At 44.7% G+C, this 12,727-nt stretch overlaps 1 protein-coding gene across 2 annotated transcripts in view; it reads right to left on the bottom strand.

Annotated features, from left to right (window-relative positions):
* Positions 1-3,129: 3,129 nt before the first annotated feature.
* Positions 3,130-12,727, bottom strand: part of LOC110307606 (cytidine monophosphate-N-acetylneuraminic acid hydroxylase) — a 73,745-nt gene continuing 64,147 nt past the window's right edge. For both annotated transcript variants that reach the window (XM_029468279.1, XM_029468280.1), the window contains 4 exons: positions 9,569-9,685; positions 7,018-7,133; positions 5,246-5,342; positions 3,130-4,108 (listed from right to left, as the gene is read on the bottom strand). In XM_029468279.1, coding sequence (XP_029324139.1) covers positions 5,267-5,342; positions 7,018-7,133; positions 9,569-9,685 — 309 coding nt within the window. In that variant the 3' untranslated portion in view covers positions 3,130-4,108; positions 5,246-5,266. The remainder of the gene's footprint in view (positions 4,109-5,245; positions 5,343-7,017; positions 7,134-9,568; positions 9,686-12,727) is intronic.

Raw genomic sequence — 12,727 nt, 5'->3', positions numbered from 1 at the left:
TTTAACGGAGATAATTACCAGTTGAAATTATGTCAGTTTTTAAAGTATAATACTTCAAAAATGATGTCTACTAGGCTACTAATTTGTCTGCAAGAGAAATCAAAAGATTGGTTTGATTTCTCTAATGTGCCAGGAATGCAGTTAGAAGAAAGAAGGAGGTGGAAGGAAGAAGGAAGAGGAAGAGGGGGAGGAGGAGGAGGGGGAGGAGGAGGAGGNGGAGGAGGAGGAAGAGGAGGAGGAGGAGGAAGAGGAGGAGGAGGGAGGAGGGGGAGGAAGAGGAGGAGGGGGAGGAAGAGGATGGGGTGGGGAGAGAAGAAGAAATCCCTGTATTTTTCCCTACAGCAGTGGTTCTCAACTTCCCTAATGTTCGGACCCTTTAATACAGTTCCTCATTTGGTGATGACTCCTCCCCCTACCATGAAATTATTTTCATTGCTACTTCATCTTTGTAGTTTTGCTGCTGTTATGAATCATAATGTAAATATTTGTGTTTTCTGATGGACATAAGTGACCCCTGCAAAACAGTCATTCAACCTCCAAAGGGGCCATGACCCACAGGTTGAGGACCACTGCTCTAGACAACGATGGCTGTGACCCCACTGGTAGAAGCAGAGCTCATGGCAGGTGTGAGTCCTGGGAAAGCCAGGGCATCAGTGTAAATACTTTCAGTTGCAGGTTTTCCTTGACCTCTCTGTGTGTGTGTGTGTGTGTGTGTGTGTGTGTGTGTGTGTATGTGTGTGTTGGATGTGTGACTGTATGCTGAGAGGTCAGAGGTCAATGTCAGGCACCTTCCTCAATTACTCTCTACCTTATTTTGTGTGACAGGGTACCTCACTGAACCTAGAGCTCATCACTTCAGCTGGCTTGGCTTGACAATGAGCTCCAGGACTCCTCCCATCTCTGCATCCCTTCTTCCCTCCAGGTGGGATCATGGACACACACTATAACCGCAGGGATTTACATGGGGGCTGGAAATCTGAACTCGGTTCTTCATGTATGCATGGCATTCACTTTATTGGCTGAGCATATGAACTGTGGAGACTCCACAAAGTGCTTGTAGGAATGTCCTATGTTGTGGTTGGTTCTGGTATCAACTTGCCACAATTTAGGAAGGAAACTAAATAAAAGGGGCTATTTTCAGAACGAAGGTCAGGTGACCTTTTGCTCGCATGACCTCCCCTCTTGCTGCAGAGTGGTACATGCTCTGTTGCTGCCTCTGATTCCTTCTCTGACAGTAGAACCAGCTCTCCCAGCATTCCTTGTGGGCTAGGACCAGCAGCTCTCTAGACCCCTTTGGTCTCCATTGAAACACCCTGCATGTGGACTGAGCTACCGGACAGGACATTCCTCCAGTGAGAGACTTCTGTTTTGTGACTACCCAGCCTTAGGAATTGACTCCTGGGTTCTTAGTGTCTAGGGTTGTTTGTTTTGCTCATTTATATGTGTCCCTGTGCATGTGGTTCTGTTCCTCTAAACTGACTAAAACTCCCCACACCATGTCTGTGGGTGCCCTCCTCAGGGCCATCTCTCTAGAAGTCCCTGCCTCCTCGCTTCTGTCACCACTCTCAGATCCTCAATCTAGGTTCATGCAAACAGGTAAACAGTTGCTAATAATAACTTCTGTTACAATTTTCTTTTAAAATTTTTGATATGGTGTGTGTGTGTGCGCGCGCGCGCGCGCGTGCAGGAGCACATGTGTGCTTGCTCATGCCAAGATGCACATGTGGAGGTCAGACAACAATTTTTAGGAGTTGTTTCTTTCCTTCCACCATGTTGGTTCTGAGGATTAGACTTGGCTGCAAGCCTTTACTCACTGAGCCATCCCAGTAGCCCATGATATTCAAAAATAAGCCATAGTAGGACAAACTATCTTAAGTTACTATAGAGATGTGCAATAGCTTTGAAAAGGGGTGTAGTAGTCTATACACAAATCACTATGCTTGAGAGGATGGGGCAGGAGGATCTGGAGTTCAAGGCCAGCTTGCATTACATAAACAGAGGAAGGAATGAATGGATGGGTGGATGGGTGGATGGGAGATGAATGCCTGCCTTAAAGTGTGGATAAAGGAGAATAACAAGAGTAGGAACACATCTTATTTCAGAGCCTGCTATGAATCCATGTACACAGTGGGCTTTGGGTAGAAATCGACAGTTATGTCAATGAAACAAACAAGCTTCCAGAGTCTTGGTGGGGAGTTCTACTGCTCACAGCGTCTCTTCTAGGAAGCCAGGACATACTATGGTACTGTGCTGTGCACACACGGCCGCCAGAGGTGGGCACCATCTTCTCAGGGCTCAGAGCTTTTCCTTTCCACTCTGTCCCAGAAATGCTGTCATTTTGTCTGCCTAGAAGTGACAGGTTCCGTTCATATTAAAATATATATATATATATTACTTGCCTCTATCTAGGTTAGGAGTGAGTCCTAGTCCTACCCACCCTTATCATCCAAGTCACCCAGCGCTATTTATTTAAAGACTGTACGTTCTCTGTGGCTCTGTCACTCTTTGTACTAAAAAAGGCACACATGAACGGCACATGATTAGCACAGGCATGTGATCTGGCACTGGGGAAAAGGCAGGACAGGAATTTAAGGCCAGCCTAGGCCTCCCTCCCTCCCTCCCTCCCTCCCGCCCTCCCGCCCTGGCCAATCCTTTCTGTATCTCATTACTAAAGGGGACATTTCCTTTAAACTTCATTAAAGGATATGAAAAATGCCTACCAAATATGATTCCACTTTTGCTTAAGCCAGAGAGAAGGAAGTCTCACACCAGAGGGCCGAGGGGACTGGTGATCTCAGGAAGAGAAATGGAAAGGTGACCAAGATGACCTTTATTTAATGCAGCGTTTCTAAGAGTTCAGGAGAAAGGTGTGACTTTTTATCTTAAGACACAGATCTTAGTCCAGTGTGGTGACTCCTGCAACCTCAGCAGTTGGACAACTGAAGCAGGAGGATTGCCACTAGTTTGAGATCAGCCTGGGCTACAGAGTGAGAAAACAAACTTTTATTTTTAAAACAATTTTTTATTTGTTCATCATATACATCTGAACATATAACTGAATAATTTACTTTCTAATATAAATCACAAAGTCTAATCTCTGACTTCCAAGTATTTAAATTTTTCCTAGTGTGACATAAACAAGAATAGTCAACTATTCTTGTTGCTCATTTTAATGAGAAGGAGATAGTCAGTCTTTCATTGATTAGAGTTAGGCAGCGATTCTGAAGTCAAATTCAAGAGTCAAATTTAAATTCAAATCATCAATCAAAGATCTATTGGACTCTTAGGGCCCCCAGGCTTCATTAATTGACACATTTCACAACAGAATCAAAGTCATTTCGGTACTAGTGAGATGGGACCTTTGGGCTCCCGGCCCATGTTTGGGAAGTAGTGCCAAGAGCTCTCTGAAAAACTGAAACCATTGTCTTGCAGCTGCCTGGGACACGGATCTATCAAAGAACACAAGAGCCATTTTCACATTCTTCTCTCTACCAGCAGCATCTTCTCGTTCCCATTTTCTTCTAGTCTCCCCGCCTTCCTCCCAGCCCACATGTCTTCTCTAGCTTTCTTCCTTTTTGCTGCTGGAGCCTGGTAGCCTTCCTTTCCTGTTCCTACTATGCTGGGACTCACTTTTCCTTCTGTTAGGCTTTATCTCCCATGCAAAGCTCATTCTTGGCTTTCCTTTGTTCTCCTTGCACAAGAGTTTACACGGGATGAATTTAGGTGTGTGTGTGTGTGTGTTGGAACCCAGGGCCTCATGTGCTCTAAGCACATGCTATACTACCAAGGCACATCACCAGCCCCGATAAAATAGTTCTGAGTCCGTCTATACAACAATGCACACCAGGTACATATGTGAACATCCCTTAAATGTAGTGTTTGCCCATCGCCGATAGAAACTTGTCTTCTTTGGCATAAACTGCTGCTGTGTTCAAGATTTAAGAGCAAATTCTTGATTTGGGGGCATTGTTTGTCATCTCTGAATAAAAGACACTGCCAATGAACAATGGTAGTTATGGCTGTGTCTATGAAAGTGTTTCCAGAAAGGTTTATCCAATCAGGGGAGACCCATCTTGAATGTGCAGGCACTATCCTCTGGGCTGGGGACCTAGATTGAATAGAAAGAGCAAGTGAGCAAAGCACAAACATTCATTTCTCTTTGGGATGACTGGGGCACAATGTAACCAGCCAGTCACTGCTCCCGACTTGCCTTCCCCAACACTGTCTGTTTGCCCAACTGTGAGCTAAGACAAACCCTTCCTTTCTTCGGTTGATTTTGTCCGTTACTTTCTCACAGTTATGAAATGTGTTCTTTACTTCCTTGAGTGTGTATCACCTACAAAATTATGCAGTGGGGGTGTGGCGCTGTGCATCAAGGTGATTATACAAAACTGTCTACTTTATATGTATATGCATGAACTTGTGCATGTGCCAGAGGTCCGTTCAGGTGTGTCTTCCTTAAGAGATGGCCACCTTGTTTTGAGACTGGATCTCATTGGCTGGAACCCACTGGTTAGGATAGGCTGGCTGGCCAGCAAGCCCCAGAGATCTGCCTGTCTTCCTCTTCTTAGCACAGGAATGACAAACATGCTCTACCAAGCCTGCCTTTCTGTATGGATGCTAAGGGGTAACTTGGGTTCCCATACGTATATGACAAACACTTTCCCAACCGAGTCATCTCTGTAGTCCCAACATTGTACTGGAGAGGCAAGTATTAACACATAATAAATGCAGAGGGTGGGCACTGGTGGAATAAATGAATATAAATGCATAAGTCAAGAAAATTACCATTTCCACAGCATGTGGTCCTTTTGATCACATGTAGTTTGGAGCAAGCTTTGTAGCACAGGTAACGAGACTCTATGCCTAACTGTGGGAAGGGCAAATCTGACTTGTGCCACAAAAGCTGATCTCAGGCTCCATCTCAGCCATTGCTTTTAGCAATTCTCTTTCCTGGTTTTATTGTTCTCTCTCCCTTTGTACTCAGGATTTCTCTCCAAAGCAGCATCTGTTTTCCTTTGTAGACTGTGTCACCTCAACCCTTCCAAGCAGCCGGTGGACTCTGAGCAGGTGAGCTCACTAGTTTAGACCTCTATACCTTTATATATTTATTCTTATGCCTAAGTGTTTTCATGCAATCTCTCTTTCATGATCCCTTGGAAGTCAGGTTTCCTGTAATTCAGGTGACAGAGCGAAAGCCATACGATACATGGCTAGGTGTCAACCAGTCCCACGCGGTGCTTACCTGGGACACGCCAGGTCCAGGCTAATCACAGTGCATCAGGAACGACTTCCAGTTGGGTGGTGTTAGAGGGAGTTTTATCTGAAAATGATTCCAAAACCTGCAAGAAACAAAGCAAAGAGACATGAACTTTGAATGTCAAAGCCTCTTGCTTGGCCAGGAATTCTTTGGTGCCTGGTCTCAGCTCTCCCCAGAGGACAGTCTTGCCCTGCTGTTTCAGTTACTGAATTTTCAGAGTTCCTTAAAACAGGAAAGCTATCTGTCTGTTTGTGGTGAGCCCACTTTAAGGAGTTCCCATTAGTGAAAGCTACCCTCATACAAGATGCACAAAAGCATCATGTTGGAGTGTTAGTGAAGGTGACCACACCCCCTTAGATGTAGGAAGGTGAACCTGCTTCCTGAAGAATGGCCTGGCTGAACTAGCCCCAGAAATGGCAGACACAAGAACTCAGCCCGAGGAAAGCATGGGGAACTTGCCAAGAGATTCAGACACGACTCATCCAACCACTGTTTCAAATGGTAAGAAGCAAATTGTCTATACTGGTGTGGCACTGAGATACTGTGGTATCGTCTGCCCCCACCCCCAACAATAGGTGACAAGTGTTTGAAGACATTATATTCACAGAAGTGTGGGTATGCAGAGATATAGGCCAGGAAGACACAGCCCTTTATCAAGAGTCATCCTGAGAGAGGACAGAGGGAGGGGCAGGAAACAGACAGGTTTCACAGGAGGGATAATTGAAACTATAACGGCTATAACAGACACATACTCCTACACTCTTTATATTTTAAAATACAATTTTAAGACACTAAGGGGTGGGGGTTGCATGTGGTGGCTCACACCTGTTATCTCAGTATGTTGGAAGCTGAGCCAGGGAGGATCATGGGAGGTTTGGGGACAGCTTAGGTTCTGAAATGAGTTCAGGCTGATCTGGGGTATAGAACAAAGGCCTGTCTCAACCAACCCAACCAAACAAGGAAACCAAAATTGTAAAGGAAATAAGTTTAAAAAAAATTAAATGAATATTTCAATGCACTCGATAGAGGGCTTTACTTAGACATTCTAATTTTTTAAAAAAAATTCTCCTCTAATTAGTTTATTTTGTGTGTGTTTCTATGTGTGTGAGAATGCATGCATGTGTGCCTGGTGTGCATGTAGAGGTCAGAGAACAACTTTCAGCAGTCATCTCTTTCCCTCCACTGTATGTCCCACTGGAACGGAATTCCGGTCAGCAGGCTTAACAACAGAACCCGTTCCTGCTGACCATCTCTGCAGCCCAGACATTTTAAATAATAGGACTTTTCAAAATTAAATGTCTTCATCTTTTCAGAGAGCCAGTCGTGATGGTAAGACTACATTCTTTTCACTGCCCTTGTGCATGTAAAGATAGGAATCTTTCTCAGAGTCCAAATATGATCTTACTAATATGTGAAGTTTCTGAGTATAAGCAAGCACAAATACAGCGGGTTATTCCTGTAAACCCCAGTCTACAGAACACTGGGCTCAGGTCTCTTGTTAAAAAGGAAAGCCAGATATGATGTAAACCCAGCCTATGAGAGACGATGAAGTAGAGATTATCAGGAGTTAGTCTGGGCTACAGGATGATATGTTGTCTTAAAAACACAGAGGGAAAAAAATATGGAGCCTCTTCTATCTCTGCTAACTTGGGGAACACAGTCAGCCTCTGATTACACTTCCCTGTATAACCCCCTGTGCCCCATGCCCCTCCCCCACCACAGCCCCATGGCCTCAAGCATTCTCAGGATAGGCTTACAGATGATGGTATATATCAGGGTCCCGCAGCAATCGGGTCTGGAATCCAATATACAGATCATCCCACAGCAGGCCGTTCTTCACCACGTACCTGATGACATCCACCCGGCTATGGATCTGAAATGGAAACACAGCAGCTCTCAGGGGGCCCTGGCAAGATTTGGGAGTCCATTCCCTCCTATCCTTAGAAAAAGTAGCTACCACGCTGACAGGAGTGCAGAGTGAAAGAGAGAAGGGGAGAAGTCTCCTGGAGGCAGGTCACAGTCTGAGGACAGAAGGAGGGAGCCAAGAGCCGCTGGGATGGAGTGGCGGGAAAGCAGGGTGCAGATGAGAAGCTGGGCAAATCCACAGCTCAAATCCAGGGTCGAGCTTATAACTACGGCCTCAGTTTCTTCATCTATAAAATGGAGATTAAAGGTGATATTCCTCATAGGACTGTAGGGAAAACAAGTAATTCTATGACCAGAAGCATGAGGTTATTCACTAGGTACTCAATAAATGATACTATTGCCAAAAGCAGCAGGTGACCTGCCACCTGCCTCTGTGTTCATGGCAGCAAGTGTGTGTGTGTCCAGCCTGCCAAAAAACATGGTTGCCTTAAATCAGGAGGGTAAACTCATTAGGGAATCCCCACCACACCACCCGGACATCGCGTGGCCACGCCAAGGGACTCGCCGGAAACTGGAGCCACATGAAACATGTCCACATTGACTAACTCCCTCTCCAGAGACTCTCACTGGGCTCCCTTAGAGACGGAGATGGGACTCCGTTGTTGCCAAGATTTCCTCCGTTATCCGGTGCTGAGGGAATGGATAACCTGAGGTCCTGATGTCCAGGAGGAATTTGCCTTGTACAAAGAGAGTCTGTACGGTTCTGACAACTTAGGTGAACGTGCGCATGTACCGGCTTGGTCTCACGGTCTGTGTAAAACTGCAACACTGTGAAGATAAAGGTCCAGCTTGGCCGGGTTTAGAAACAAACCTCGATTTCTGTGACTTTGTTTTCTAATTCTTCATTAAGTGCTGGGGTTAAATGAATCTAAGTCAATGGACAATGGCTTTGGAAAAGCCAGCCAGGAAGCAACGCTGTGGCTCACTAATGCACTGGCTGGAAGGGGGTAGTAGATTCCCAGCAGAGAGCTTTCTTCATTCTCTGATGAGTGGGGATCAGTTGCCTGTGAACACATATTGAGCTGATACAGGAAAAGGGTCCTCAGCTTCAGGCCTTGTTTGTGAAGAACATTCTCTCTGTTGGGTTTTCTGGTATGTGGAGTTCCTGGGGCACTCTCAGGGTTCAGTCCTCGGTTTGTTTTGTGCTCCTGTCACTAATGTGTTAGACAGCTACATTTCAAAGAACTGCTCTTTTGGAAGTTTGGTTGAACCATTTGCATTGCCTGCATGGTTATGGGCCATGAAGACTCACACGATTGATCCATTTGCTTTTCTGTGTAGCCTGGTTTGACATTTACCTTCAGATTTTGGCTTGCTCCTTAGCTCCGTATTTGAGGTATGTAAACCATTTAGACTCATTTTATGTCCATTGCTGTGCAAGTGATGGGATAAAATATGTCTGCTGCCTAAGGCTTGAGTAGCCACTCACCGGAGTGGGCCTTTGCTGAGGGATAAAGATCAGGATTCTTAGAGAGGCATCTGACTCCACGGGAACTTAAGCACACTTTGTGGGATCTCTACTATAACTTGTAGAGGTTTAAGAAATGGTGATTCCTCACTGTTTTGAAGGCCCCAGAGGGAGAATCCGAGCTGATTAGTCCTTTTGTGCTCTCCCAGCGCACCTTGGAGTGATAGAACTTCTAATCAGATCAGTTTTACTTTTGACAATTGGCTTAGGAGGACACTGGAAATGTCCTGACTATAGCAAAGGTCTTCTCACAGGTTCTCCTGGACACCAAAGAGTCCATGAAGTACCCAGGAGGAAAACCACCCCAGTTGTAAGAACTCTCAAAGGCTGGCTGGCTGACGAGAACTTCATGGTGATGGAGAGATGTAAACCATAGACAAAACCATCCTAGGCCGTCTTAAGCTCCTTTAACAGCCACCCATCAGCCACCTCTGTGTCTGAGCCAACATTCCCTTGCCTGTCAGAAAAAAACCTTTGGAATACATCAACTTAGCAGACCATGAGTTTCCATCAACCCCAAAGCTAAGAGTGTCATCAGAGAGCCTGTGAAGACTGTAGTGGAGCATTAGTGGAGCATTCCCCGCTTTGCTGTGACCTGCCAACCTGATGTTCTTTTTGGGAAATCCCTTAAGACTTTACTTCCTAAATCCTCTCCACAATGCAGCATGTGGAACCTGGAGCAATCCTTACTCGTGTCCCTAGGTCATGGTCACTCTTATCTGGTTTAAGGATAAATCATGTCTTACTTATTTTGAGCTGTGTTTCTGAGTCAACAGAAGGAAGTGAGATGGGAAGGGAGGAAGGAAGGAATAGTGATAAAGACAGGAAGAGAAGGGAGGGGAAGGAGAGAGGACAGTGTGCAAGAAAAGGAGAGGGAGGGAAAGGAAGGGATCCCCACCAGGGGGGCTGCTCACTTCTTCATAAGGATGCTCCCGGCTGGGTCTTTCTTTCGGAAAGGATAAATCTAGAAAGTCCACCAGATAGTCGTACCCTCCAGGAAAAGGGCTGAAATCTTCATCTGTTTCAATCATCTGTGCAAATTGTAAGGCAGTAAATGGAAGAATATTCATCAAGTGGTGGAGGTCTTGAAGAAATTCTAAGAATATGGAAATCTTAAACACTTAAAAGAATAGCAGTGAATTGAAATACCCCGTCATCTTCTTCCCTCCCTCACTACTTTTCCCCTTCCTCTATTCCAGTCTCTCTCCTGAGCTGATAGCATTACATTCTTCCACATCAGCAAAAGCTCAAACTTCACTAGCACAGAGCGTTACTAGCAACGTGACAGCAAGAAGCACCAGACGCTTTCAGATAGGGGAACATAAAATGTGGAATACGTGTCTCCCATCATATAGCAACTAAACAGATAGATATACATTCATTGGGCCAGTGAGACAGCTCCGAAGGTAAAGGTGCTTGCCACCAAGGCTGGCTACATGAGTCCAGTGCCTGGAACTCACATGGTGGAAGGAGGGACCCGACTCCCACGAGTTGTTCTCTGACCTCCATACACTCACTCTAGCACAAACACACATACACACAAATACACACACATACATACCTACCTACATACATACATAAATGTAATTTAAAATTTTAAAGAAATATAGTCATCAAAAAGTCTAACGATATCACTTTCAAGGTGATTACTCAAAGTGAAAATATCATTCAGTTTCCCAAGGCTTTGTGTTTCAGAGATGATTTCCTTACAAATAGTTGAGAGTTAATCTAAGTACCACCATTTTATATTATTTAAAACAATGGTCTTATACCTCTTATTCTTTTATGTCATTAAAAGAAGAAGGTTTGAATACCTCAAATATAGAAAGTATCTCATCTTGAAATAACTCATCCCACAAAAGGGGCGTGTGGGGAGAGCTGGCATCTTTCACCAATGCGCACATGCTCACACAGTGTTTAATTCATCATTGCCCAGGGATGAACACTGGCAGCCTGGCATGAAAAGCATGTGTCTCGAGAACCAGGACTTTGGAATACAGCAAGTGTGACCTGGTATTGATGCTCAGGGGCTGCACAGCAAACTGGGGATTGGTCCTCTCCTGAGAGCAGCCAGTACCTCTTGGTGCCTGTGAGTGCTGCCCACATCCTACTGTCATCTAAGACTGCTGCTTGTACAACCCCAGGCACCAGGTGTAAGCAAATTGTCACCAGTGATCCATTGCCCTGACCACTGCCTACCCCAGGCCTCTTCTTCCTCTTGTACCCCCCTTCTGCTAAGTTTGATTGTTGGCATCCTAGATACTGAAGCCAGGGCCTCCTGCATACAAGGCATGCGCTCTACACAGAGATGCATCTCCAGCATGCTCTGCTTTTGGCGTGCCTTGAGAAGCATACAGCCTGGGCTCCTGGGTTGCTGCTCTGCACATGTGTGCTTGCTGAGGGCCATGCAAGAAGGAATGACAAGTGGCTTTAGAAATCATGGAATGTGGCCTGCTGGCTACCACAGTCACATGAGTGGGCCTCGGTGTGACATGACTCTGAGGACCACGTGCCCTGAGGACTTCATGCTGTTATGGAGTTCTGCTCTGCTTGCTGCCCTCATGTTTCTTTTCATATAAGAATTATATGAAAACTTCAGAGGACTTCTGGCCCCTCAGTATCTCTGGCACTCACAGTAATAAAGCTTGATCTCTTTCAGACATTGTTGCCAGAGCAGATTAATCATTCAGTTACCACTGTAGGAAAGAATGTAGAGACATAGATAGTCAGCAGTGACGACGCCCACTACCACCCTTAGAAAACATTTGGAAAAATAAACTTGTTGGGAAAGCTAGGTTGAGATGTTTTTGCTACTGTCTCTGATGTAGAAAACCTTAGGGGACCATTTGAAGTTCAGATAAGCACACTCTTAAGAGTTAAGCAAGAGGCATTTCAAGGTCAGGGAACGAGAACAATGGCAGCCCAGGCTGATGTGACTCTCACTGAGGCTGGACTGGTGATGATTGATTGGTTTCCTATCCTCATTTTTGCCCTCAGCTTTCTGAAATGATTTATTAAGTCTTTCTGATGAGTAGATATGCAATCTGAGGATTTAAGGTAGATATGACTGATTTTTGTATAAAAGTTTAGAGTTGTGATTTTTTTATAAGATTCTTACAAGATTACTTTTAAAGATAAATAATAAAAGAATCTCTCCCTTTTTGAAAATGCAAATTGCTGCCTGCCAGTAAGAGAAACAGACTGAGAAAAACTATATTGCTTGCTTATACTTTGGGTTTTTTTTTTTGTTTTTGTTTTTGGTTTTTTCGAGACAGGGTTTCTCTGTATAGCCCTGGTTGTCCTGGAACTCACTCTGTAGACCAGGCTGGCCTCGAACTCAGAAATCCGCCTGCCTCTGCCTCCCAAGTGCTGGGATTAAAGGCGTGCGCCACCATGCCTGGTGCTTATGTTTTGTTAATCTATAACAAGTTGCTCAGTTACAAATGTATGTGGGTTTGGGGAAATAATTTGTTTTCTTTACCTGTATTATGTAATGTTATTTCTTATAAAGATATTGGGGAACATAGTGTTTTTCATAATCATTCACTAGAAGAAAACAAAAAGGTAATCACATTGTAGTTTTATACTGCTTGCAAAATTTAGCTGGGATATATAAACTATGGAAGAAAGAATAAAGTATGCGGGCTGGACCATCATCCCTTTCATCCATCAACTATGTGTGTGTGTGTGTGTGTGTGTGTGTGTGTGTGTATGTATGCATGTATGTATGTATATGTGTAAAGTTTGTGTGAATGGAGGTTGGGACATTGTTCCTTCCACTCATCAACTCTGTATATGTATGTCCATATGAAAAGCTTGTCTGGGTGTGTGTTGGAGCTTGCTCCACCCACCAATTGTGTGTATATATGCATGCATGTAGATGTGTGACATGCTTGGAGCCTGCTTGCTTTGCTGGAGCTTTGCTTTAAGCATCCTATGTGAATGTGTATATGTCTGTCTGTAGGTCTGCATGCATGTATGTCTGTGTGTATATATGAGTGCATGTCTGTGTGTATATATGAGTGCATGTCTGTGTGTATATATGAGTGCATGTCTGTGTGTATATATGAGTG

This window comes from Mus caroli, chromosome 13, assembly GCF_900094665.2.
Source record: "Mus caroli chromosome 13, CAROLI_EIJ_v1.1, whole genome shotgun sequence".
NCBI lineage: Eukaryota > Metazoa > Chordata > Mammalia > Rodentia > Muridae > Mus > Mus caroli.
Note: the sequence above shows the minus strand (reverse complement) of the source record. Positions and strands in the feature narration are given on the sequence as shown.